General features: G+C 42.0%; 1 protein-coding gene across 1 annotated transcript in view; it reads right to left on the reverse strand.

Moving 5' to 3' along the window:
• Positions 1–1,222: 1,222 nt before the first annotated feature.
• The window catches only part of DRAM1 (DNA damage regulated autophagy modulator 1), a 46,404-nt gene continuing 20,554 nt past the window's right edge, over positions 1,223–27,072 (reverse strand). The window contains exons 3-7 of the mRNA XM_027855851.1: positions 22,558–22,700; positions 16,189–16,366; positions 9,138–9,196; positions 5,810–5,902; positions 1,223–3,677 (exon numbers count right to left, since the gene is read on the reverse strand). Coding sequence (XP_027711652.1) covers positions 3,636–3,677; positions 5,810–5,902; positions 9,138–9,196; positions 16,189–16,366; positions 22,558–22,700 — 515 coding nt within the window. The 3' untranslated portion in view covers positions 1,223–3,635. The remainder of the gene's footprint in view (positions 3,678–5,809; positions 5,903–9,137; positions 9,197–16,188; positions 16,367–22,557; positions 22,701–27,072) is intronic.

Here is a 27,072-nt window from a genome sequence, read left to right on the forward strand (position 1 = left end):
TTATGAGCCTGTGACCAAAGCATTTTTTATTATCTGAATCATGACTCCAGATGCTCATCTAAAAAGAGGTGGACTCAGGGTGAGGAGTGAGTCACACATTTTTAGAAAAGGCCATTTAAAAACAAATGCTTCATTTGGCTCAACTACTTTCATATAAGGGAAGGTCCTATTGAGGGGTGCCCTGGGAAGGTGAATCACCGGGATGTGGCCAAGATGTGAAAAAAAAAAATTGATTAGACATTTTTTAATTGACAGGTTCTCAGAATATGCATTTTGTCTCTTAGGAAATTAATTTTAAAATTTCAGCTTCTCTAAAGATAAGCTCATAAGGACAGGTGAATGTATATGGACTTAGAAAATGTGTTGTTTTTGCTTCATGACCCCAGGGACTATACTGTCCATGGAATTTTCTTGGCAAAGATACTAGAGTAGTTTGCCATTTCCTTCTCCAGTGGATTAAGGCAAACGAAGGTTAAGTGACTTGCCCAGGGTCACACAGCTAGGAAATGTTTGAGGCTGTATTTGAACTCAGGTCTTCCTGACCCCAGGCCCAACATTCTATTCACTGAGCCACCTAGCTGCCTTCTACGCAAAGAGTGGTTAAATGACTTACCCCCCAAGGCCATATAGCTAGTAAGTGTCTAAGGCTGGATTTAAATTCAGTCTTCCTGACTCCAGGCCCAGCGCTCTATCCACTGAGCCATCTAGCTATCCCAACTTAGAAAATACAAGGATTCAAATTATAGCCATCCTTAGTATGCGATGAGAGGCAGCATAGTATAGTAGATGAGAAGACCTCAAAGCCAGGAACACTTGGTTGGAGTCTTACCTTTGACACATACTGGCTGTGTGACCCCGGGCAAGTCATTTAAACTTTCTGTACTCTAGGCAACTTTCTAAAATGATCAGTTGAAGAGAAGGTACTGATCTTCACCGGTACTTACCCAAGAGTTCTCTATAAAGATATCCCAGGGTCCAGTCCCCATCACTCTAATTAGTCTGTGAGCTCCTCAAGAGCAGAGACTTAGGTTTTTTTAACTTCTTGGTACTCCCAGTGTTTAGCACAGTACCTGACACATAACAGGCACTTAATGCATATTGACTGACTGACTGACCTCATATCCAATTAGATCTTCTACTATCCTCTAGGGAGAGCTGTTTCCAACAGATCTATTTACTTCACACAGGCAGCCTTTGCATGGACACAAATGATGGACACGCATAGAGGAATATTCCCTTTATTTAAATGCTTCAGGCCATGAGGTATAAAAAAAAGAAACACAACTTCATGAGCATTGAAAATGATACAGATGTGTGGATAAGGCCAGCTTTGGGTTACATTCAGCAGAACTGCCCAGTCTGGAAGTAGTGACATGTGGCCTTGCCTGTTTTCCAAGCCAAGAGGCGCGATTTTGTCTAGCCCATATAACACACAGAAGTTCAGGCTCTGCCATAACTTTCCGCATTGGAGAGAGTTGCCACAAAATGGTGAAACCCACACAAAACTGAAATGTTTACAGTACATAAAGTAAAACATACAGTATATACTCTAGTTGGTTATCAAAACTAACTAGTAGACAATGAAAATGAATTAAGAGTTAAACCCCATTATAAAGTATCTCAGTACTTCACAATTAGCTTTAGTGTAGGTCCCATATAAATACAGTATATTGTTCATCTTTCTCATCATAATAAGAAAAACTTGACCTAGGAGTTCATCCCATACTTCAATGACATTTGGAGATCCTACCATGTTATTGCTCATTGTAATGGCTCCTGAAATGGCTACAGTTCCCATCTGGAGGGAGACAAAGGCAGTCATTTAAGATTTACAGGAATACCTGACCTGGATCTAATGAGTTCCCTTAGCTGAGTGATATCAAACAATTAATCATACAATCTCAGAGTAAGAAAAGACCTCAGAGGTCATTTCGTCCAACCCATCAATCAACAAAGTATTTATTGAGCATCTATTCTGTACTCACCATTTTCCTGATTCCCACCAAGATTAAAAAAAAAAACAAAAACTGATTGGGTTGCCCTTGGTGGGTGTCCTGAGAGCTCAGCTAACTGGCAGAAACCAGAAGTTCGGTCTTCTTTCCACAAGTCTGGGTGTCCAAGGATGCTAAATGGGGCTCATCCTTTTCATGATGGTCTCTTGATCAACCTTAGAGGCTGTTTTTTCACTAATGAAATTTCCTTTGGGTTGGAGGAGGTCAAGAAAATATAGAATTGGTAAAGGAATGTATAAGTGCATGTGCGTGTGTGTGTGTGTGTGTGTGTGTGTGTGTGTGTGTGTGTGATACTTCTGAGCCAGCTGGATTTGTGTAGATCTTTGTTTAGCCTTTTTCCTACGGCATTCTTCCTGGGCATCACACAAACAAGAGAGACCAATGACTACATAAATGTGTCCTTGGAAAAAACTTCTGCCTTTTCCTCCATTCTGTCCCTCATCTAAGAGCATGGACACATAATGCTAGTGTAAAATAAAAGTACTGATTGAATCTCTGGTCACACTGCAAATAATGAATTTTTTTTAAGCTTTAAATGCTTTTCCCATGTAAGTTTTTTCCTAGAGTTTTATGGTTACTAGAAATCCCATTCTTTTCTTCCCATATTCATTTCAAAAAGTGCTGGATATAAAATCCAAAGAAAAGTTTCACTTTGTTCCTTTTCTTCTTTCCCCCTCACACCTTAACTGAGCTATGTTGCTTATTTGTGAATTAGATTTTAAGTTTCTAATTTTGTCATACAGTCATTTTTGTCCTGGGTGAGGAGGATTCTTGGGATATTGAGACCTGCCTCATGGCAACCCCCCACTGTTAGCACAGCTAAAGGCTGAAATCTCCTGCTAAAATGCATAGGATTTCAGAACTATAGCTTTGGAAGAACACTTGAAGTTAATACCCATGGAACCAGGACCTCTCGCTGAAGCATTTTACTCTGTTATCTAAAAACATGAAGAGTCCCTTAGTGCAGAGCTGTCCAAACTCATAGCCTCAAAACCCCTGATGGACGCCAACAAACTAAAATGAAGTTGGGAAATGTTTCACAAAGTAAGTAAAAATAAAATACAAAACAGACAATGTTAATTTGTGGTCTTCTAAGTCAACATGCAAACTACAGGTATCCATTTCTATTTGAGTTAGAGACCACTGACCTATAAGTATGACATATTTGGAAATATTACAATGATTAACTGGATTTTATAAATGCCCTCACTATAAAATTGGGCAAACCATTCTTTAAAAACAAAATTTTAGCAAAAAGAATGGAACATTTGCCCTGTTATAAAGATTTAAAAGCCAACAGTCACCTAGGATTGGTACAAAAATAAAGCATTCTCACTTTTTGAAATATGGAATCTTTTCCACGCACCAACTTTATGTTAGTATATATACTTTTAAATGTCTTCTTAGAAAAATACAAAATATTTCTACAACTTCCTAAAGCCTGTTTGGAAACATACCTTGGGGACTAGTACAAATATGGGGGTTTTCGGAGAGGAATTCAAGTCAAACTTGCTGCAGAGTCCTAACGTCAGGTCAACGTTGAAACCCGATTTCTCTGCATCATTGACTGGTATCCAAGTCCACAAGATGCACTGACTCTTGTCAGTGCATCTTCTTCTTTCTTCAGAAGTCATTTATTTCTGTAGATATCTTTAGAGTGACATTCTACAATAAAAGAGAATGAAGGATGTCAGAGATCCTAGGGCTGGCCAACTGAAAAAAAGTCATACATCCTATTCCCAACTCCCTGGTCCACCCCCATCATCTATTGAACCCCACTCTCTTCAAAGCCTAGCTCAATGTGGTCTTATATAGCATCTATCTGGGTGGTAAGTAAATTTGATGTTCCTGCCCTCGAGGAGCTTGCTTGCAATTCAATAAGCACCTGTCTCACTATCCATCCATCCATCCATCCATCTATCTATCTATCTATCTATCTATCTATCTAGGTATCCAAGTATCTACCCATCCATCTATATATCCATCTTTCCTTCCATCTACCTTTCTATCATCCATCCTATCCATGTATCAATCCTTCTACCCTGTCATCCTTCTTTATATTCTTCTATTCATTCATCTATATATCTGTCTTCTATCCTATCTATTCATCCTTTTATTGATTCATCTATTTATCCATATATTTATTCTACTCAATTATCTATCTTTCCTTCTAGCTACCTATCCATTCATCCATATATTTACTCCCCTATTCAGTCATCTATCTTTCCATCCATTTATCTATCGATCCATCCATCCATCCATCTAGTATACCTGGAGTCCTGATATAATTGGTATAGGGAACTCCTGGTGAGGAAAATCCCTCTACCAATCATCACCCACTCTGTAACTCAAAGTTTTAGGGAATTGCTGGGGATGCTGAAAGTGCCTGGGGTCACAGAACCAGTACATATCTGAGGTGGTTGGGTAATCCAGGTCTTTTTGATTCCAAGGCCAGCTCTCTATACAATCCTCCACACTGACTCTCATAAGCATTCATTTACTTTTTTTTCCTTTTTTTTTTGCGAGGCAATGGGGTTAAGTGACTTGCTCAGGGTCACACAGCTAGTGTCATGTGTCTGAGTCCGGATTTGAACTCAGGTCCTCCTGACTCCAAGGCCAGAGCTCTATCTACTGTGCCACCTAGCTGCCCCTATGAGCATTCATTTAAGTGCCTACTATGTGCAAGCTAAGGGCTGGTTAGATAAAGACAAAACAAAAATTAGTTCCTGCCCTCAAGGAACTTATTAACTACTAGAGGAAACACAACATTTACAAAGAGAAATTGAAAACAATATAATTTGAATAGGGAAAGAACAAGTTGAAGAATCAGGAAAGGCTCTAGAGGCAGCATCATGCTTGAAATTCTGAAGGAGGCCAAGAATTCTAAGAGGTGATAGTGAATGCATGCATCCCAGGCACACAGAAGAGCCTCTGCAAAGACATGGAGAAGAGACGGAAAGTCAAGTTGGCGCAAGAGCGAGGTCGTTAGTCCAGCTATAGGTATAGGATCTGTACAGAAGAATAATGTGAATAATGGTAGGACCTCCGGGGTCAACTGGTCCAAGTCCTTCACCTTACAGGTGAAGGCTTCCTGTAGAAGGTAGGATTGAAGCTGGGACTACAATGTAGCCACAACTGGTTTGTCTGCAGCGTGGTGGTAGGGGAGGAGATAGGAAATAAGATTGGAAAGTTTGTGGAAGAAATGTGAACTTTAATTGGTAAGTAATAAGAAGCCACTGCAGATTTTTGAGCAGAGAAGTAGTATGTCCTGGCTGATTTTAACTAAAGACTACTCAGGCTGGATGATTTAGATAGGGGAGAGAGGCAAGGAAGACCTATCGCGAAGCTAATGGTAATTAGCACCTATTCTAGAGAGGTGGGCCTGGGAGGGATAGAAAGCTGTAATTGATGCTGCAAAGGGGAGATCAGTTAGTTGATGGGATACAGGGATACAGTGTGGCACAGTGGATAGAGCACCAGACCTGGAGTCAGGAAGATCTGAGTTCAAATATGAACTCAGACACTGTGTGACTCTGAGCAAGTCACTTAACCCTATTTGCCTCAGTTTCCTCATTTGTAAAAATGAGCCGGAGAAGGAAATGGCAAACCACTCCAGTATCTTTGCCAAGAAAACCCCAAACGGGGTCACAGAGAGTTGGACATAACTGAACAACAATGACAAAAAGATGACTACACCAGGAAAGTCATTAAAAGAGGCAGAAAATATCCCATATTTTAAAAATTCACAAAAATTCTACCAGTCAGCTTACAGCTTCTGACGTGTGACAAATACCCACCTGAAAATCTTGGATGAAAGTCAGGAAGTAGAAAATGAAGCCAAAAGCCACTGTCCACTCGCAGATCGCACTCACTACATGATACATGTAATCCTGGTAGGAATGAGATACAGACAAAACTATTCATTGCAGGGTGAGTCCTAAACCATCCCTGGAGGACCAGAGCTCACCAGGAAAGAATACTCATTATGAACACACACAAGACACTTGGGGAGATGGCCAAAGGCAACAAGGATCCAAGGGCTGTGGACTCAGAGAAGGGACCACGGAAGAAATCCAGGCCAACTCTGTCTTTCATAAATGAGAAAACAGGGTTTAGGTTTGGTCTAGAATCTGACTCTTTATCAGAAGTTGTTAATCCAGGATCTGTGAACTTTTAAGAAAATACATTTTTTGATGGTTGTATTTCAATATAATTGGTTTTCTCTGTAATCCTATTTTATGCATTTAAAAACATTATTCTGAGAAGGGGTTCATTGGCTTCACCAGATACTTCCCCAAGGGGTCCAGAACTACTGGTCGAGTGGTTCTACGATTCCTTCCCCTTCAGATTGCATGATTCTAGGCCGCTTCAATTATTTTTTCAAGATGTTTGTTTAATGGGGCAACGAGGTGGCGCAGTGGATAGAGCACTGGCCCTGAAGTCGGGAGGACCTGAGTTCAAATGCAGCCTCAGACCAAACACTTGACACTTACTAACTGTGTGAACCTGGGCAAGTCACTTAACTCCAGTTGCCTAAAAAAAAAAAAAGATGTTTGTTTGAACTTCCCCAAAGTCCTGGGATGAGGGGAGAGATGAAAAGGGGAGAAGAATCCTAACTCTAGAGCTGGAAGGAAACTCAGAATCCACTCAGTCCAATCTCTTCATTTTACCGATGAGGAAACTGAGGCCCCAATGAGGGACTTCACCCAATGAGGTGAAGTAACTTTCCTAAGGTTACTTTTAGCAGATTTTACAGGTAGCATTTGATTTGGCTTCTAAGTCAGTACTCTTTAGAGCACTGAAATACTCTCAAGTTTCCGAGAAGGGATCAACCAGTAGTGCTCTGACATGGGGAGGCAGTGTATGGTTTTATCTGCAACCCCTTCCATCAACCGCCTGGAGCTTTACGCAACAATTTCCAAACCGCCACGCTCCCTTTCACCAAACTTTTTGTTCTACCAGCAAATTTAAATTTTTTAATTGTTCCTCTGGTAGACAAAAAAACCTTTTGCATCTTTGACAATGTTCATAGGATCATAAATTTAGAGCTAAAAGAAATTTTAGAGATCACATAGTGCAACCTGCCCATTTTATTTTATTTTTAGGCAACTGGGGTTAAGTGACTTGCCCAGGGTCACACAGCTAGTAAGTGTCAAGTGTTTGGTCGGAGGCTGGATTTGAACTCAGGTCCTCCTGACTTCAGGATCAGTGCTCTATTTACTGCGCCAACTAGCTACCCCTAACCCCATTTTACAGATGAGAAAACTGAGTCTCAGAGAGATTAGGTGACTCACCGTATATCGCAAAGGCATGTCATACTATGATAAATCTAGAATTGCAAGGGACTTTGAAGGCCATCTAATCCAACCCTTTTGTTTTACAGATGAGGAAACTGAGGCTCAGAAAGGTGAAGGAACTTGTCATGCAGTAAGCAGAATGATTTGAACTGAGCTTGCTGCTGCTTTTCAACTTCAATGGAGCATTTGCTACCACTAGCTGGGGTACCTTGGACTGATGACATCACCTTCCTGGGCCCATTTCCTCATCTGTAAAATGAGGTCTCTTCCAGCCCTGGCTGTCTGACTCTATGACCCCATATGGCTGAAATCTCTCAAACAGCCAACAATTTTTAAAAAGTGGTTGAATTTAAACAATGAGCCACTAATCAGACCAGGGGTGGGAAACCTGTGGCCTTGAGGCCACATGTGGCCTTCTAGGTCCTCAAGTGCCGCCCTTTGAATCCAGACTTCACAGAACAAATCCCAGGATTTGTTCTGTAAAACTTGGACTTGGTCAAAAGGCCGCACCCAAGGACCTAGAAGGCCACATGTGGCCTCAAGGCCTCGGGTGCCCCATCCCTGAACTAGACCATTTGTTTCTTATCAACAGAGGTAATTGGTGTGAAGAAAAATACGTCTCCCTAAGCCTCCGGCTGCCCATTTATAGCTAATGAGATACCTATGGCAGCATAGAGACCTATCTCATTCGTGGTGAAAGGCTGCTCCCTAGCGTCCACTGTGATAAAAACAACTTGGAGTGGCAGGACTACATGTGCTGGAAGCGTTCATCAATGAAGGTGGAAGGAGCTGTATTCCTCAGAATTCAGGTTAGACCCTCCCACCCCAAAGCGAAGCTGTTTTCCTTTTGGTTCAGCCTTAATTTCTCAATTTAGAGGACAGAAAGAGTACTTCTCAAAGAAATGCTTCTTTGGCCATCTTCCTTTCTCCACCGTCTGTCCTCATCTGGAATGGTCTCCAGGGCTCTCACCACCCCGGTGGCCAACACTGCGGCAGTCTGATGGTGACCTTCCCGGAATGTGGCACCCGGAACTGAACGCAATATTCCCAAAGTGATCTAACCAGGGCAGAATATAGTGGGGCTCTCACTTCTTCATTCTGCCCATGAGAGCTTTCTTAAAACAGTGCAAGATTGCATTATCTGATAATTCCTCACTTTGGGGGAGCTAATTCGTCATCTGTTTTCCACACAGACCCTCTTCTCTTGGCAATTTCATCAGTCTACATGTATTCAGTTGTCACCTCTATGCAAATTACTCTTCTATCTTTATGCCTAACCTTAACAAGTCCTATTACCTAGATTCAGAAAACCTGGGTTCAAATCCTACCTGTGATGCTTATTACATGTATGACCTTGGACAAGTGACTTAGCCTCTCTGGGCCTCAGTTTCCTCACCAGTAACATGAAGGGTTTTGGACTAGATGGTCTCTGTGGCTTCTTTCCATTTTAGAACAATCCTCTGGGATACACTGTGTTCTCTAATAAATGTTTTTATTTATTATTATATATTATAATCCCTTACATATTATATAAAATATAAGAATATAAATATAATTGCATATTATTTTGCATATTGTTGCATACTAACTTATTATTATAAATTTATAGTGTTGATAATTATAAATTATATTCTATATTCATATAACATATACATATATTATACATATAGATATGTTATGTTTTATAATAATTATATATTTATTATCATGTTTCTCTAATAAATGACCCAACATCTTTGTAGATTTTACCCCAATCTCTCCCCCACCACCACCAAAAGGTAGGTCAGTCTCCCCTCAACTCAGGGTTTCACACCAAGGAAAGTCTTACCTTTTCATTTGGATTCCATTCCAGTTTTGTTATAGAAATTAGTGACGCACAGGCAATCACTGAGTAAAGAAATAGTAAAGGAAGCAACAGTCTAGTAGAAAATAACTCCTCAGACACCCAAGTTGGGTGGTCTTCTAATAAGAATGTGGATTTTTCAGGTTACATATACACAATAAGAAAAATAAGCGGTTAAGTCAGTCTCCAGACAATCCTGGGAGAGGTCAGGTTGGGAGAGGAGTATTTGGGTTCTATTGATTTGGTATAGCTGTAATAAACGTATGATGGTAGTTGGCAACAAAGAACAAAGGAATACATGCTCTCTCAGTAACTATCTTTTCTGATCATTCACAGAAAACTTTTAAAATGCTGAATGCTTTATTTGTCCGGCTCCTGAAACATGATGGGAAATCTGCTAGACTTGAAGTGAGAAGCTCAAGGTTTGAATCCTGAATCCATGGCATACTAGACAGTAATAATAATAATGATATCATCATCATCATCATCATCATCATCATCATCATCATCTTCTCACAGCTTCAATATCTTCCATTGGCAAGTAGATACTAAAGATGACTCTAGGGAGTCATCAGTGACTATTTCTTTTCTTAAATGTTTTATTTTTTTCCTTTTCTTTCTTAACATCACTGTCACTGGTATTATGTGGCCAGTACTATTAATTTCCACAGGCCCATGCAGCATGAGAGAGCCTTCCCACTCCCCAGTGGGACTTTCCCTTATGGAGGGTAGACACAAACCAATATGGCAGCCATGTCTGAAAACACATGCATGCCTCATGTGACACCACAAGTCCACTCCCTCCCAAATCAACAGAGTAGTAAAAAGATTGGGGCTTAATTAAGAAACAGTGATAATTCTAATAGAGGTTGCAGTGTTTTTGAAAAGTTGTGAATAACTGAAGTAAATCGTTTCGTGTCCAGTTTTTTTGTTGTTTTATTAAAAGGGTTCTCATAGTTATTTTTTAATCTTTGCTTTCCTTAGTATTTATTAATTTTCTGATTTTAAAATGTTTTTAAAATAAATGAACTGTTTTTCTTTGTTATAAGAGAAAGCTCAGTGGGGGAGGGAAAAGGAGAAGGATGGCACACACCACAAAAGACTTACGGTGCTTAACAAAAAAGGCATAAATCATGATCCTAATTGTGCAACTTTTAGAATGTTTCTCTGCTTCTCTATGTCTCAGCTTCCTGATTAGTGAAATGGGGATCAGAATACTTTTACTTTATAGACATGCTGGGAGGAGAAAGGAGAGAATTTGTGAGCATTTAATTCTTTGGAAACAAAGCCATTCTGGTTAGGTTTAGACAAAGTCACCATTTTTAACCAAAGGCATCGCTGGTGCAGAAAAAAAGAAATACTGTGCCAAGGATTCCAACGTGTTACTTAGTGACCTGGATCACCTTAGTTAAGTCATTTAATGTCAAGAGGCAGGGGTTTAGTGATTAAATTGCTGGATTTGGTCAAGATTTTTGCTGTTCAGTCGTTTGTCAGTTGTGTCTGACTCTTCGTGACCCCGTTTGGGGTTTTCCTGGCAAAGATACTGGAGTGCTTTGCTATCTCCTTCTCTAGCTCATTTTACAGAGGAGGAAACTTGCCCAGGATCACACAGCTAGTAAAGTGTCTGAGGGCACATTTGAACTCAGGTCTTCCTGACTCTAGTGCGCTATGGCGTCACCTAACTGCCCCCAGAAGTCAAGACTAGCTGGGTTCATATATCTTGCCTCTGACCCTGGTTGTGTGACCCTGGGCAATGTATTTCACCCATTTGAGCCTCATTTTCCTTATCTATAAAAGGTAGGGGTTGCATTAGATGGTCCCTTTCATTTCAAAATCTATGATTCTTTGATGCATCTGGATCTCAGTTTTTTCTTTAAAATAAGGGAGTTGGTCTAGACCAGTGCTTCTTAAACTATGGGTCATGAAAAATTTGGCAACAGTAAAAGGTCTCTGAATGCGCAGTGACCAAAAATTAATTCAAAATCAAACACATAACGAATCCAAGGTGTTTCTGGCAGTGCTTGCCCGTGGTGCTGCATCACAGACGGCTTCGCTACAGCCTTGGTTCTGAACACACAAGATGCACACTTTGCACTGCGCATGCCATCACGCCACGCAACACCAACGAACGCTGCCAGAAACACCTCGGCTCAGATTTGACATCATTGTATGTTATGAGTTGCAGAGTTTTTACTGTAGGCACAAAATCATTAAATGAATTTTGGCTTGGGATTAGGACAGAATTTCCAACAATTTCTGAAATGGTCCTAAACATACTTCTGCCATTTTGTACTACATATTTATGCAAAGCAGCGTCCTCAGCACTGATGATTATAAAATCAAAATATCAATCAACTCTGAAGAACATTGAAGATGCTCTACATCCTACAGTATCAAACATCCTGCCGAGACTTAATTCTTTATGTAAAAATAAACAAACTTATCCATCTTATTAGGATGCAACTTTGCCTTCTTCTTTAATAAATGGTAAAATTATATGCTTGCCAAAGAATTGCTTTAAAATAAATTTCTTTATGATTTATTATCAGTAAATGTTTGATTTGTATACCTATTTTATATATCTATATATGTGGGGTCATGTAAAAATTTCTTGAGCAAAAAAGGGTCGCCAGTGGAAAAAGTTTAAGAAGCCCTGCACTAGATGGCCTCTGAGACCCCTTTTAATTCTAAATCTAAGATCCTATGTGACTGACGGGCAGCTAGGTGGCACCACAGCGCATAGAGCCCTAGGCCTGGAATCAGAAAGACTCATCTTCCTGAGTTCAAATCCAGCCTCACACACTTACTAGCTGTGTGACCCATGGCAAATCACTTAACCCTGCTTGCCTCAGTTTCCTCATCTGTAAAACGAGCTGGAGAAGGAAATGGCAAACCACTGCAGTACCTTTGCCCAGAAAACCCCAAATGGGATCACAAAGAGTCAGACAAAACTGAAAAACCGCTGACACGGCTGAATGCACTCAAACAGCCAATGGTTTTCAAAATAAGCGGTTGAATTTAAAAGAACCAGTTAGGAACTAGACGAGTTGTTTCAGATCATCCTATTATTTATCAAAATCTCTAATCTAAGAATTATTGTGCTTTTAAAAGCGTCATTTTTTTTCTTACGACAGGATACTCTAAAAGTCACCTCCATACTAGCAGCGACCTTCATAGAAGAACCTCTGACAGTTCTCCCCAGACTTCCACGTGACCATAAATCGCCTCTGACGTCAACAGCCAGATCAGCCACAGTCGGATGCACTGAAACTTGTGACGTCATTGTGGTCCTCTTCAAGAACAAAGACAACAACCAGGCCATATGCAGTATGTTAACTATAGGACCCTGCAAGTCTGAGTTATGGATAAGCATCAGCACATTCATATTCTCACCCACTTGGTTTGATAAATAATAACATAATTATTATTATTATTATTATTTTCAGTTGTATCCAACTCTCTATGACCCCATTTGGGGTTTTCTTGGCAGAGATACTAGAGTGGTTTGCCATTTCCTTCTCTAGCTCATTTTACAGATGAGGAAACTGAGGCAAACAGGATGACGTGACTTGCCCAAGGTCACACAACTAGTCTCTGAGGCTGGGTTTGAACTCGGGTGTTCCTGTCTCCAGGGCCAGAGCTCTCACCACTGAGCCACCCAGCTACCTCACTACAGGTGAAGAAACTGAGAGGCCTAGGATGGTTACAAAACTTTCCCAACGTCAACAAGTAAGCAGAAGAACCAAGTTTCAAACTCAGGCCATTACAGCTAGAAGGGAGCTTAGAAAGCGTCTAATCCACCCCTTGATTTTCCAAAAGAACAAAGCACGGCCCACAAAAGTCAAGTGACTTGTCTGAGGTCACACAGGTAGTAAATAAGTAGCACAGTCAGGATTTGAACCCAAGTCCTGTGAATCGAAATCCAACACACTTTCTCATAGTCCCACTGTGCTTCCAGGAAAATGGGTGGAATCTGTAGAGTCAGATTTAGGTTTGACATAATGAAAGTACTTTCTAACAATTACAGCTATCCTGCAGGAAGGCAATGGGTTCCTCTTTACTTGAGGTCTTCAAGCAGAGGCTAGATGCTGGCTTTCTGAGGATCTCAAAGCAGGGATTCTCAGTGAGCTACAAGTTAGACTACAAGCCTTCCAAGGTCCTTTTCAACTCTGAGTGCCTGTGACCCATGATCTCTAAGTTTTATATCCAATACTAGCCAAAAATATTAAAAAGGAACATTTTGGGAGGAAAGTGGCATTAGCTTATTATTCCATGAACTGAAAGTACCAAGTAACTGAGACAGTAAGAGCTACACTCTTAAACTAGCCCGTCTTCTCTCAAGGAAGGTTAAGTGGAGTCAGGCTCTCATCAGTCTTTCTTCCGCCCATGAAAAAAAGGAACCAAACCTTCTCTTATTTACTTGGAGTCTTCCCCACACCTTTTGCAGAGAGACTCCGTCCCCGGACGCCCAAGCACATGACCCATCATCTCCCTTGAAGATTACTCATTTGAAAACTGCAAACCACCACTTCAAGTAATTAACCAGCTTCTACCAATCCAGCTGCCATTTTCCTCCAAGCTCTCCCCCAACTTCCTCCTTTTGGTTAAGATTCGGCAGTTTTCTAGGCTACAGCTGCAAGAGATGTTTTGAAACATGGGAATTTTTTTGGTTCCTCACCTCTCAGGCCTTAGAAAGTTTTGCACAGACAGATGCAAAAGATTTCAGAAAATTCCCCTTCGCTACTTTCATTTCCCCTGTGGAGGACTGGCGGGCATGAGGGGCAAATTTCTTTGCTATTTTTACATATTACCTGTGAATAATCATCATTAGACATACCAGCTGGAACATGCCCGACTTGTCTTATCTCAGAAACCAAACCCGATCAGGCTATGTTAAGACTTGGATGGAAGACCATCTGGGATCAGAAGGTATACTTTTCTGAAAAGCAGCATAGTATACTGGGGAGAGTGCTGGACTTGGAACAAGGAACACCTGGCTTCGGATCCCACCACTGACATCATTTACTGTGCGGGATATGAGATAGCTTCACATCGGAGTAGCCCAGGCTTCAGAAAAAGGCAAAAGATTGGGGAAAAAGTGTAAATCCTTATTGTGAAAATATCTCCATAGAATTCGATTGGATGAAAATAATCTTTGGGGAAGAGAACTGGCTGAGAGATAGGGGTTTGGGGGTGGTGAAAGGCAGAGAAATCTAGAACCCTTAGTCTCTCCTTCATCTCTCTGGGCCTCAGTTTCCTTTTCTGTAAAATGAGAGAAGATGGCCTTGGAAGTCCTTTCTAGTTCTAAAACCATGATCCTATGACTTGCAGTTATACATACAAATGTATTTTTAATTTTTAAAGGTTTTCTATCTGGGCCTGTGATCCCATCGCCATAGGGCACTCCCAGTACAGAAATTTCCTCTATCAATGAAGATCGGCCAACTGTCCTGCAACTTTTAGCCTTAAAGATTTGCTTGGGTCACTGAAAGGTTAAAGCAACTTTCTCAGGATCACACAGCCAGTCTGTGTCAGAGGGAGGATTTGAACCCAGACCTCCCTTACTCCCATGCTTGCTTTCTATGTCTTATACCATTGCTGCCTCTCTGTATACAGAGTTAAGATTGTCAAGTATTTAAACATGAAGGAAAAATCAAAGGACTGTAGATTTAGAAGGGATCTTAGAAGTCATCTAGTCAGAGGACCTGAGTTCAAATCCACCTCTGATGCTGACTATACCTGAGAGACTTTGAACCCTTAAATGATCTGTTTCCTCATCTATAAAATAAAGAGGCTGGAGGTGTCTGAGCTTCCTTACAGCTCTTGCTTAGACCCCTCATTTTGCAGCAGAGAAAACAGAGGCCCAGACTTGCCCAAGGTTTCTGTAATGGAGCAAGGATTTGAAGGTAGGGCCCCCAGCCTCTAAATCTGATACTTTTTACCCCAAACCATGCTGCCCCCAAGATTTTAGGTCACCTTCATTTACTTATGTATAACTATGTATATAGTTTACCTTTACTTATGTATAACTTTACAAAAAAACCTGATGAAAGAGCTACGGGTTGAGGGTTTAATTGAGCTAATGCCTTAAGTACAATATCAATATTTGGCGGCCCTCACCAGGGAGAGTCACCAAATATTGATATTGTGCTACAAAGAAAAATGACATGACTCAGAAAACGGACCCTTCATGAAGGAAAGTAGAAACTGAAGGGCTCTGGGTTTCCCTGCCTTCCTCCTTTCACCACCCCCAAACCCTCCACCCCTCAGCCAATTCTCTTCCCCAAAGATCATTTTTTTTTTTCGGTTTTTGCTAGGCAATGGGGTTGTGACTTGCCCGGGGGGGGGGGGGGGGTCCCACAGCTGCTAAGTGTCAAGTGTCTGAGGCTGAATTTGAACTCAGGTCCTCCTGACTCCAGGTCCAGTGCTCTCTACACTGCACCACCTAGCTGCCCCTCAAAGATTATTTTCATCTAACTGAATTCTATGGAGATATTCTCACAATAAGGATTCACACTTTTATCCCAACCCTTTGCCTTTTCCTGAAGCCTGGGCTACTCGGAAGTGAAGCACTGATTTTCAGGATCACAGATCCAGAGCTGAAAGGGGCCAAAGAGGATGTCTAGTGATACCCTCCCATTTTATAGATGAGCAAACCGAGGCCCACGGTGGTAAAGTGACTTGTCCAAGGTCACACAGATAGCAAGGGTCAAGGGTAGATCACGGATTAGGAGCCAGAAGGGACCCTCAGAGGTCACCTAGACCAAGCCTCTTATTTTACAGGTGGGAACACTGAGGGCAGGGAAGGGAAGTGATTTTGCCCACGAGCACACTGGCAGCAAACATCAGAGCTGGGATGAGGACCCGGGTCTTCTGATCCCAGAACCAGGGCTTTCTCTACATTCCAACACCTCCAACCCACATTTTTCTCTCCTTTATAAACTCAGAAAGGGTTTACAGTGACCTGGTGATCCTGTTTTGATTCTGCCTCAAGGCAGAGAGCTCTCTTGGAGACCGCCGCAAGCCAAAAGGATACTGGGAATGACAGCAGCACAGGACACGGCGGAGATAGCCATCCTTATGTGGCAGGTCGAAGGCCTGTTCCACTGCGGACACGACTTGTAAGAGATGACGGACTGAAGGAGGGTGTACATGACGCCACAGACAAAAGCCAACAGAGCACCTCCATCATGGACCACGGGAACAGTCAATTCCTGGTGAGAGAAAAAAAATCGGCACGGAGGTCACAGCCAAGGAGACAACGAGTGACCACCTGCTGTGAGCAGACCGAGCTTTACATTCCAAGAGAACGGGAACTGATGAAAGGCACGGACAAAACAATGACTCTCTACTAAGAGTAACTTCCACAGGGCTCTCAGATTTTCAATGTGCTTTCCACCCAATATGGTATATCATGGGCTCGTAGGCTGAGAGAAGAAATCTTAAAAGTGCATATGGTCTAATACCCATCCATTTTTCAAACGAGGAAACTGAGGCCCAGAGAGGTGAATTGCCTTGCCCATCATAGATTCAGAACTGGAAGGAGCCTTAAAGACCTAGCAGACCTACACTCTTTCCATTTTACAGTCAAGGAAACTGAGGACCAGAGAAAACAAGTGACTTATCTATGTGTATGCAGATACATGTACGTCGATATGCATATGTGTGTACACACGTGTATAAACGCATCTGTGTACTGCATGGATGTGTGTATATAGGACATGGCCAATTCATGAACTTCATTTTGCTTGACTAAACATATTATTCACGAGGGTTTTGTTTTTCTTTCTTTTTCAAAGGAGTGGGAAGAGGAATGAAGACGGTGGGTTTTCATTCATTGAAAAAAGATTAAATAAAAAAATAACTATTTGTTATAAAAGATGTTTCCCTGAAAGGGGGAGTGGGACATAAGGAGAAACCTACACGATGTAAAAACAAGATAAATCAATAAAATCTGCTTTAATGTGAAAATACAATGATTGCCCAGACATATACCTGAAAGAAATCAAAGCTAGAAGGGATGTTTTTCCACTATAAGAAATGATGAATGTGGACTTCAGAAAAACATGGACAGAAGTGTATGAACTAAGGTTTTTTTAAAAAAAAAAGCAGAAACAGAGAACTTGGGTTCAAATGCTGCCTCTGAAACTACCTGTGTGACCTTAGGCAAGTCACTTGATCTCCGTGAGCCTCAGTTTCCTCATCTGTAACATGAGGGGGCTGGACTAGAAACCTCTGAGGTGCCTTCCAGCTCTAACTCTAAGTCTATGAAATGCCTGTTGAATCAAATCAAATCCAACCACTCATTTTCTAAATAAGGAAACTGAGGCCTACAGAGGTGCATGATTTGTCCAGGGTCACAAGGGTAGAAAACGTCAAAGGTAGGATTTGAATTCATGAAGATTTGCCCGTAGCCACAAAACCACAGATTTAGAGCAGAAAGGTTTTTAGTCCAATCTGGTCTAATCCCTTTATTTTACAGATTTAGGAAACTGAGGTCCAGAGAAATTAAGTAATTTTTCGAGGGTCACACCGGTAATAAGTGGCAAGGCTGTAATTTAACACCCCCCAAAAAGTTTTTTGAGGCCTCATTAGTGATTCTTTAAAGTAACTTCAATCAGATGTTGATAAATCAATGGCACCCGTACCCGTAGGAGCACCAACACAAACTATCTTCATCTCTAGGACCCTCCTCTCTAATTGGATCCCCAGAGCCTAGGAAGGTGCTAGGAGGCAGTTAACTCTGCCTCTGGCCAGGCACTGCTGTGAGATCTGGAGCGCAGAGGCTGACATCTCAGGGCTGGTCACAACAACAGTCCCCAGCTCTTTGCTTTCCTGGGGATGGAAATCTGGGAGGTGTGAATGCCCTGGCTTCGCTGCCTCACTCTCTAAGCCCCACAGAAGTGAGTCCAGAGCACTCCTGAGCCAGGTTGGACCTCTGCACCTCTCTGTGGAGCTGCAGTGTTGGCTCTGGGATTATTTTTCCGAAGTGGGCAGGCCTGAGACGGATTTAAGACACTTGACAAGAGTTTGGAAATATGGTAGCCTGTGGGTTTCCTTTCCACAAATGCACGGCCCCTTTCTTCCTCATTTCAGACCGTGGGAGAGACCCTAATGTTCACTTTGGGGTGGCAAGTCCTGAATGGTTATCTGGGGTCACCCTCAGAAATGATATCCAGTAAATCAAGGCTGAGGGAATTAAAGCAAGTCAAAGAAAACCACAGATTGCACTTGGAAAACCTTAAGGCACCACATAAAGGATGGCCAATGAGGAGGAGAAAGAGGAGGATGAATGACAATCATATTCCAATTTCTAGAGAAGCAAATGAATAAGGAACATGAGAATTCAAAGCAACCAATCAATCCTCGTGCATTTTGTTTTGATTGTGACCTGGGGTTTCATTGAAACAGAGGACTTGGGGCAGCTAGGTGGTACAGTAGATAGAGGACCAGCCCTGGAGTCATAAGGACCTGAGTTCAAATCCACCCTCAGACACTTACTAGCTGTATGACTCTAGGTGAGTCACTTAACCACAATTGCCTCCAAAAAAAGAAACAGAGGACTCCCAGATGAGGAAAGTCCCTCTACCATGCAAGTTGGGTCTACCATGCAGTCTTAGAGAGATGCCTGGGACACTGAGGGGTTAAGTGACTTACCGTGGGTCACACAGCCAGCATGAGTCAGATGGGGAACTTGAACTCTGATCTTCCTTACTCTGAAGGCAGCCCTTGCTGCCTCTCGTCCTCTTATATCTTCTTATCTATCTCTTTAAATATTTCATATTAAAACAACACATGGTACCAAATACAAGCACAGTAATAAGGCTGCGTGTTTAATGCCAATTTAATTTCATTTGATCTAACAAATATTTACTAAGTGCTTAGTGCTATGCACGATGAGAAGCAAGAATAAAAGAAGGGAGCCTTTCCCCCAAGGTATATACCTATTTTGTTATACAAAAAGCAAAAGGTTATGATAATAGTAGCTAGCATTTCATAGAGCTTTAAAGTGTGTAAAGCACTTACAAATATGATTTCATTTTATCCTCACAACAGCCCTAGGAGGTAGGTGCTATTATCATCCCCACTTTACAGATGGAGAAACTGAGGCAAGCAAAGGTTAAGTTACTTGACCAGGTTCACACGGCTGGTAAATGTCTGAATCCAGATTTGAACTCGGGACTTCCGGCCTCCAGGTCCAGCACTCTATCCTTGGTCTCACCTGCCTGCGACACATTTAGTGTAACCACTAAATGGCTGACCCTCAAACAGGAAGACCCACCTGTGACACATACTGGCATCTCCTCTCAGTGCCCCAGGAAACTTTCTAAAACTGAGCAGTTGCTGACCTGCACTGGTAAAGAGAGTTCCCTGACATGGGAGGACCCTATCCCAGGAAGTGACAGGTATGGACCAATGATGACAGCAGGGATGATAATAATGCTAGTATTTATGCATTGCTTCAGAATTTATAAAGCACTTTCCACGTAATCTCATTAGATCAAAAGCTTACATTTTATCCAGTTAACATGCATCATTTAGATCTTTGAAATTAAGAATTAAAACATTAATCCTAGTATCCAAAAAGAAAAACTCATTGTCTGCCCCTTTGTTGTAAGAATCAGATGCTATAAGAAGCACTTTGCAAACCTCAAAGTGCTATATAAATAATAATTATTATCAGCAGTTCTAAGATTACTAATAAGAATCTACTTAACACATTACTTTCCCCACCAAGAGTAAATAGGAAAATTCCTTTTCAGACTTGTACAGATTACCACTAGGAAATTTAAGATACCCTAAACCAGGGGTGGGGGGTGGGGAACCTGCGACCTCGAGGGCACATGTGGCCCTCTAGGCCCTCAAGTGCAGTTCTTAGACTGAATCCAAACTTCACAGAACAAATTCCCTTAATAAAAAGATTTGTTCTGTAAAACTTCGTCAAAAGGCTGCACCCAAGGACCTAGAGACCCCACAGGTTCCCCACCCTTGGCCTAAACCCTAAACTACCTGTATGTGCAGGTAGGTGGCGTCATAGGGCATGGAGTGCTAGCCTGGAATCAGGAAGACTCATCTCCCCGAGTTCAAATATGGCCTCAGACACTTCCTGGCAGTGTGATCCTAGGCAACTCACTTAACCCTGCTTGCCTCAGTTTCCTCATTTGTAAAATGAGCTGAAAAGGGAAATGGCAAACCACTCCAGTATCTTTGCCAAGAAAACCCTAAATGGGGTCCCAAAGAGTGAGATAGGACTGAAACAACTCAACAACAAACTGCCTCTATTTACACGATCATTTCTAACTGTTCTCACTCCATTTTGGGGTTTTTTTTTTTTTTAGGCAATTAGGGTTAAGTGACTTGCCCAGGGTCACACAGCTGGTAAGTGTTATGTGTTCGAGGCTGGATTTGAACTCAGGTCCTCCTGAATTCAGGGCCAGTGCTCTATCCACTGCACCACCTAGCTGCCCCTCCATTTTTTGTTCTGGTAGTTAAGTGAGAAGGTAATTTTTGGGTATCAGTGAAATCAGCATGTCATCTCTCTTTTTTTTTTTGGCTAGGCAATGGGGGTAAGTGACTTGCCCAGGGTCACACAACTAATGAGTGTTATGTGTCTGAGGCCGGATTTGAACTCAAGTCCTCCTGAATCCAGGGTCAGTGCTCTATCCACTGTACCTCCTAGCTGCCCCCATGTCATCTTTTCTGCAGTGACCTTCATGAAACCAATTTAGCAAAATTATGCATTTATCTAATCTACAGGTTAAAAATGCCATGGAATGATCCATGCCTCATATCAAGAACCACATGTTACCTTCAGATAAGTCAACAGGCATTTATTAAGTGCTTATTGTATGCCAGGAACTATTCTAAGTCACACATTGTTACCTTGACTCTTATATTTACAAGTTTTCTTGACAACACTTGACATAGGTTAGATTTTGTGGGTTAGCTGCCTGGATGGTGTTTATAGGTGGTGTGCCCACCCAATTAATAGATTCAGGCCCGACTTAGTCCCAGCAACTGTCACTAACTGACCACGAAAACTTGGAAAATCCCGATGCCCAAGTTTTCTTATTTGGAAAATGAGGTACAGTTGCTGCAATAACATAAAAGAGCAGAACAAAGATAGATGTTAAACGGCTGCAATGAGCGATCTTGGCCTCCAACACTAACTGAGCTAGTTAGGAAGGCCTGGGTTCAAGACCCACATCTAACACATACTGGCTTAGTGACCTTGGGCAAGTCACTGAAAATGTCACTACCCCAGGCAACAGATGAGGAACCATCCCTTCTCCTCCCTCCCGACCCTACCTTTTTGCTAAAGAGCTCAGGGAACACAGGTGGAGAAACGATACTTGCAAAGAAAGACATGATCATTGTGTTGACTGGTTTTGCTTAGTTGTGTTTTTCTTTGTTAAAAGAGAAGATGTCATATGTGTGTATGTGTGTGTGCATTTGTGCGTGTGTGAATGTGTGTGTGTGTGTGTGTATGTAGATGTGTGCCAGGGACTGTGGTGGGATCTAGGGGGCAAGGGGATGCAATGCTAACCTCCAGAAATAAATGATGTAAAAACAAAAAACATCAATAAAGATTATATACAGCCCACCAATCCAAGGACTAATGACACCAGGTTAACAATCAGGCTATTGAAACAAGAAATTTGATTTTGTTTCTCCACAATTTTATATCTTGTATCCATAGTGGCTGCACCTGAAAAGGCAATGGAGTTAAGTGACTTGCCCAGGGTCACACAGCTAGTAAGTGTCTGAGGTCAAATTTGAATTCAGGTCCTCCCAACTCCAGGGCTGGTGCTCTATCCACTTTGCCACCTAGCTGCCCCTAACGAAGATTATTTTTAAAAATAAATTCATTAAAGGAGTGTTTCAAGTGAATTGATCTTTAAGGTCACATCTAACCGCACTTCAGGAAAAACCTAACATCAGAAACACAAGAGATGTAACTTATTATCAAAAAGCAAAACTTTGCTATTTCCAGAAACTCCTGCAGCAAATATGTTCAGAGTGGAAAAGAGCGCTGCCCTTGAAGACAGAGGGCTTGGGTTCAGATTCTACCTCTGATGCTTACTACTGGAGCAAGTCACTTAATCAACCTGAGCCTCTGTTTCCTCAACTGTAAAAACGAGAGGGTTGAACTAGATGACCAGGCAGGTCCCCTCCAGCTCCAGTTACTATGGCCTTCTGTTCATTTCTCTGGAAAAGGTAACTATAATTGGCATCACCAAACTTCCCTCACTGTTATCTTTCCAGGCCTCTGTTTTATTTTCAACCAAGCCTTCTTTTGTCCACCTGTCTCTCACCAAGAAACACTGAACCAAATACAGATATTTACATTGTATCATATTACATTATGTTAATAGGCTGTTGTTCTTTTCTAACTTATCCCTACCTGAAAATTGGCTACAATGCCCATTCCAATACAGCCCACCAATCCAAGGACTAATGACACCAGGTTAAAAATCGGACTACTGAAATAAGAAGTTTGATTTTGCTTCTCCACAATTTTATATCTTGTGTACATAGTGGCTGCACCTGAAAAGGAAAAACATTTTTACTGTAAGATTCTTATAAGAGGTCACTTTTTTAAATAAAAAGATACTTGAACAATTTGATGACAAACATTTTTGTGAACTTTGAAATCAATTTTTAAAATATAGAGAAATATCTAAGGCTAGGTGGAAAAAGCAAATCTTCAGATTTCAGTACCTAATGGGTTTAAAATGATAATCAAAAAACAACTTTACTTACAAAGTATTTTTTTTCTCTCTCCTTAATTTCTGAGCAAGCATTCCCGCTTGCTTACTTAACCTGGTAGCATGGCAGGACCCAATTCAAAACCTTTCAAACCTAGTTTTGACAGGGTATAGGTCCTGGGAACCCCTCCCCCACAAATTTCTGTAGGTTTTCTCCTTTCCCCACGTGGTCAAGTCTGTGGCATTCACCAGAGGCAGATCTCCCCCACAGTAATCCTCTCAACTGGTCTTTCATTGTGGCTAGGCCCAATCTCCCAATTCTGACTCAACCAATCTTCATTGTCAGTTACCTTTCTATAGTCCCTGGCCACTTCCCACCCTTAATTCTATCTAGGTGGTCTAGGTCCCTGGCAACTCTGTTACCTCCAAGTCACCCTGATGGGGTCGGGATCTGGGTCCCAGAAAGGAAAAGCCCCGGACATTCCCAGTGGCCAAATCTCTGGCTTTTGCATGAGGCTATAATCCCATCAACTGGCCTTTCATTGTGGCTGCACCCAACCTCCCCCTCCATTGTCTTGCCTCCCTATGGCCCCAGGCCACTTCCCACCCTTGGTAACTCTATTACCTCTATTAACCTCTATTACTACTTGGCCTCTCCTAGATCCTTCCCATAGTCTTTCTGTATATAAGGTCCATCTTGTCTCCATTAAAATGCTTAAATTCTTAAAATCTAGCCACTGCTGAGATTCCTAAAATCTAGCCACAGCTTAGACTCTTGCAATCTAGCCAAGGCTGAGATTCTTATAATCTAGCAAATAATTTACTAATGTTCAGACTCCTTAAGAGTCTGCCCAATATGACGGATGCTCTAATAAACCTTGTCTTTGGCTGAAAGAAGGCTGGGGTCGAATTCTTTCGGGCAGGACCCACGTGTTGTGATTTGGGGTCCCAGCACCCTTGAACCCCTAAACCGCATCAACCCCAGATTACTTGGCCACTCCCAGAACCCTCCCACATTCTTTTTGTATATAAAATCCTTCTCGGCCTCCATTAAGGTGCTCAGATTCAATCTGGCCCGCTTGCATTAGCGATACAAATGCTTAGATTCCTTAAGAGTCTGGCCAATATGGCAGATTCTTAAAATCTTGTCTACCCCCTCTCAGTGTTCTAATAAACCTTGTCTTTGGCTGAAAGCAGGGTTGGCTTGAATTCATTTGGGCAGGATAATGTCATTATTTCGGGGTCCTAGCAACCCTAAACCTCAACAGTAGGACTCCAGTGTTTGTTCAGAATAAAATAATTTATCGAGCTCCTGAGGCCTGAGCCCAGATGAATGCATTCCTACCTGGGGAATGAAGGACAGAGAGGAGGGAGAAGTGGCAAAGGGTCTCCTTTTCATTGCTTTCCCTTTGCCTACCTCCCAAAGCACGGGACAAACATGCCCTCATAGATAGATGACATAATGGCTACCAGTCAGTCAGTCAGTAAGCACTTCTAAAACACCCACTATGTGCTGGGCACTGTGCTACATGCTGGGAATATAAAAAGAAGCCAAAGACAGTCACTGCCCTCAAGGAGCTCAAGTCAAATGAATAGGGAAGGCAATGAGCAAAGAACTACGTACAAGCAAGCTATATACCAGATAAACAGGAAATAATTAACAGAGAGAAACCTCTGGAATTAAGAGGAATTGGGAAAGTCTTCCTGGAGAGAATGAGATTTTAGCTGGGACTTGGAAGCCAGGGGACGGAGATGAGGAGAGTATCCCAGGCATGGGGGACAGCCAGAGAAAATGCCCAGAGTCAGGAGATGTGCGTGGGACAGCCAGGAGGCTGGCGTCACAGGATCGAAGAGCACATGTTGGGGAGTAGGGTGTAAGAAGATGAAAGAGGGGGCTAGGTTATGAAGGGCTTTGAACACCAAACAGAACATTCTGTACTTGATCCTGGAGGGTCTAGGGGGCCACTGGAGTTTTTTTAAGTGGGGAAATATGATCAGACTCGAGCTTTAGGAAAATCCCTTTAGTGGCCAAATGGAGGATGGACTGCAGTAGAGAGAGACTTGAGGCAGGCACCCCCTCCCCCCCAAGCAGGCTATTACAATAGTCCATCCCCCCCCCAAGAGGGCCAATGACATCACAGGGTGAAGGTTTTGACTTGCTAGTGAATTAAAGTAAGGCACAGCTGTGAGACTCAACAGCCTCAATTCTTTTTTCCAAAGTCCAATGACAAGACAAAAAAGTCAATGACTGGTGAAGGCCAGGAACGCTGTGGGCTTTCCACAGGCCTCGGTTGGTCAGTTAACCTATTCAAAGACTAAGGGCTAGGTGAGAACTGAGATACAGATGGCTTAATTTACCATCACAAAAATATCAGTCTGACAGAGGAAGACCCCCAAAGTTCCAGGCCAGAACAGAAAACAACAGCTGTTTACGATCATTCTAAGCTAACAAAATCTAAACAACGACAGCCATAGAGGCTGGGGGCTATTACTGGCCATTCAATGAAAGCCAGAGTGATTTGGATTTAAAAGCATAGTCAAGTACCTCCATTTAAAATACAATGGATTGGTCCAGAGACTCACAGTTCTCATTTAAAAGCATTATTATCACCATTTTTAAAGCCTGTTGGGGTGAGGTGAGTAGTACCCACACCTTGGTGGGCAGAGTCAGAGGAGAGAAGGGGGCAGATTCAGGAGATGTGAAAGTGGCTTAGATTGGGGGAGGAGGTGAAGTGAGGAGTCAGGGGTTTACCTCTACCAAAAAAGGTTGACGAAACGTAGATGTCCAGTGATGAGGCCTAGGCTTACAGATCCAGAGTTGGAAGGGACCTCAGAAGCCACCTAAGAGCCAAGCACCTCATTTTACCGATCAGATCTCAGAACTGGAAGGGATCTTGGTGGACATACAGTCCAATTCTCTCATCTCCCAATAAGAAATAGAGGTCCGATTATGGTGCAGTGACCTGCTCAAGGTCACTCAAGGTAGCTAAATGACAGAATAAGGATTTGAACTCAGGTCCTCTGACTCCAAGATTGGCCCTCTTTCCACTGTGCCATCATGCTGCCTCTATTCATTTCTGTTCTCTCTTTTATACATCTTTAAAAAACCATGGATCTAGATCTGGAAGAAACCTCAGACTAGCTCAACTCCACTATTTTACAAATAAGGAAACTGAGGGATCCTGGCCCTAGAAATGAAGGCCTCAGAGGCCAGCTAGCCTGTTTTAGACATAAAGAAACTGAGTCCCAGACACAGTAAGTGACTTGCCCAAAGCCACACAGCTGGTAAGTTTCAGAAACGGGATTTGAACCAGGTTCTTGGTTCTAGTCAGGTTTTTTTCCCACTGTAAAACATTGCCTCTAGGAACCCAGTCTTTATAAGTCCTCCTTACCAAAGACTGTTATATATAATAATTCCTGAGTGCTCCAACCTTAGAAGGGCCAAGCATGGGAAAGAAATATTTCCCTTCTTCAAGGAAGGCGTGCGGGAAAGAAGAAATGAGCCACAACCAGGCAACAGTTAACGGTAACCACTTTAGAACTGAAATGAATTGTCAACGCATAATTAATCTGGTTAATGGATGCACAAGTGAAGAGGAAGAAGGCCTGGTCAGCTACTTGGGATGTATGCTTTGAGAAGGACACAATGCAGTCTTCCCATCCAGTGACCACGTGTTATGTTCCTGTTTATCCAGCAGAGGGCAGGAATTGAGACCAACAACAAAGAGCTGGAAGAAGCGTTGAAATTCATTGGATCAGAAGCAGTGAAAGACATAGGTGTGCCCAGGTGAACAATGTGTAGATTGGCTTTGAGTTAATGATAGCAATAATTATTATTATTAATTGCATTTATATAGTGCTTTAAGACTTGCAAAGCACTTCACTAATATCATCTCATTTTATTCGCACAACAATCCTGGGAGCTAGGAGTTATTATTTTCCCTATTTTATTGATGAGGAAACTGAGGCTGAGAGAAGTTAAGGCATTTGCCCAGGGTTACACAGCTAGTAAGGGTCTGAGGCAGGATTCAAATTCAGGTCTTCCTGACTCCAAGTTTAATGCCTTACTTAACATGACTATTCCTATTTCTTACAAGGGATTTGTCTGTCTTTTTTCTCAATTGGGGAGAATTTGGAGAGAAGTCTAGTGAAAGAAAGAAAGAAAGAAAGAAAGAAAGAAAGAAAGAAAGAAAGAAAGAAAGAAAGAAAGA

Source organism: Vombatus ursinus, unplaced genomic scaffold, assembly GCF_900497805.2.
Source record: "Vombatus ursinus unplaced genomic scaffold, bare-nosed wombat genome assembly UNPS02011334.1, whole genome shotgun sequence".
NCBI classification, from domain to species: domain Eukaryota; kingdom Metazoa; phylum Chordata; class Mammalia; order Diprotodontia; family Vombatidae; genus Vombatus; species Vombatus ursinus.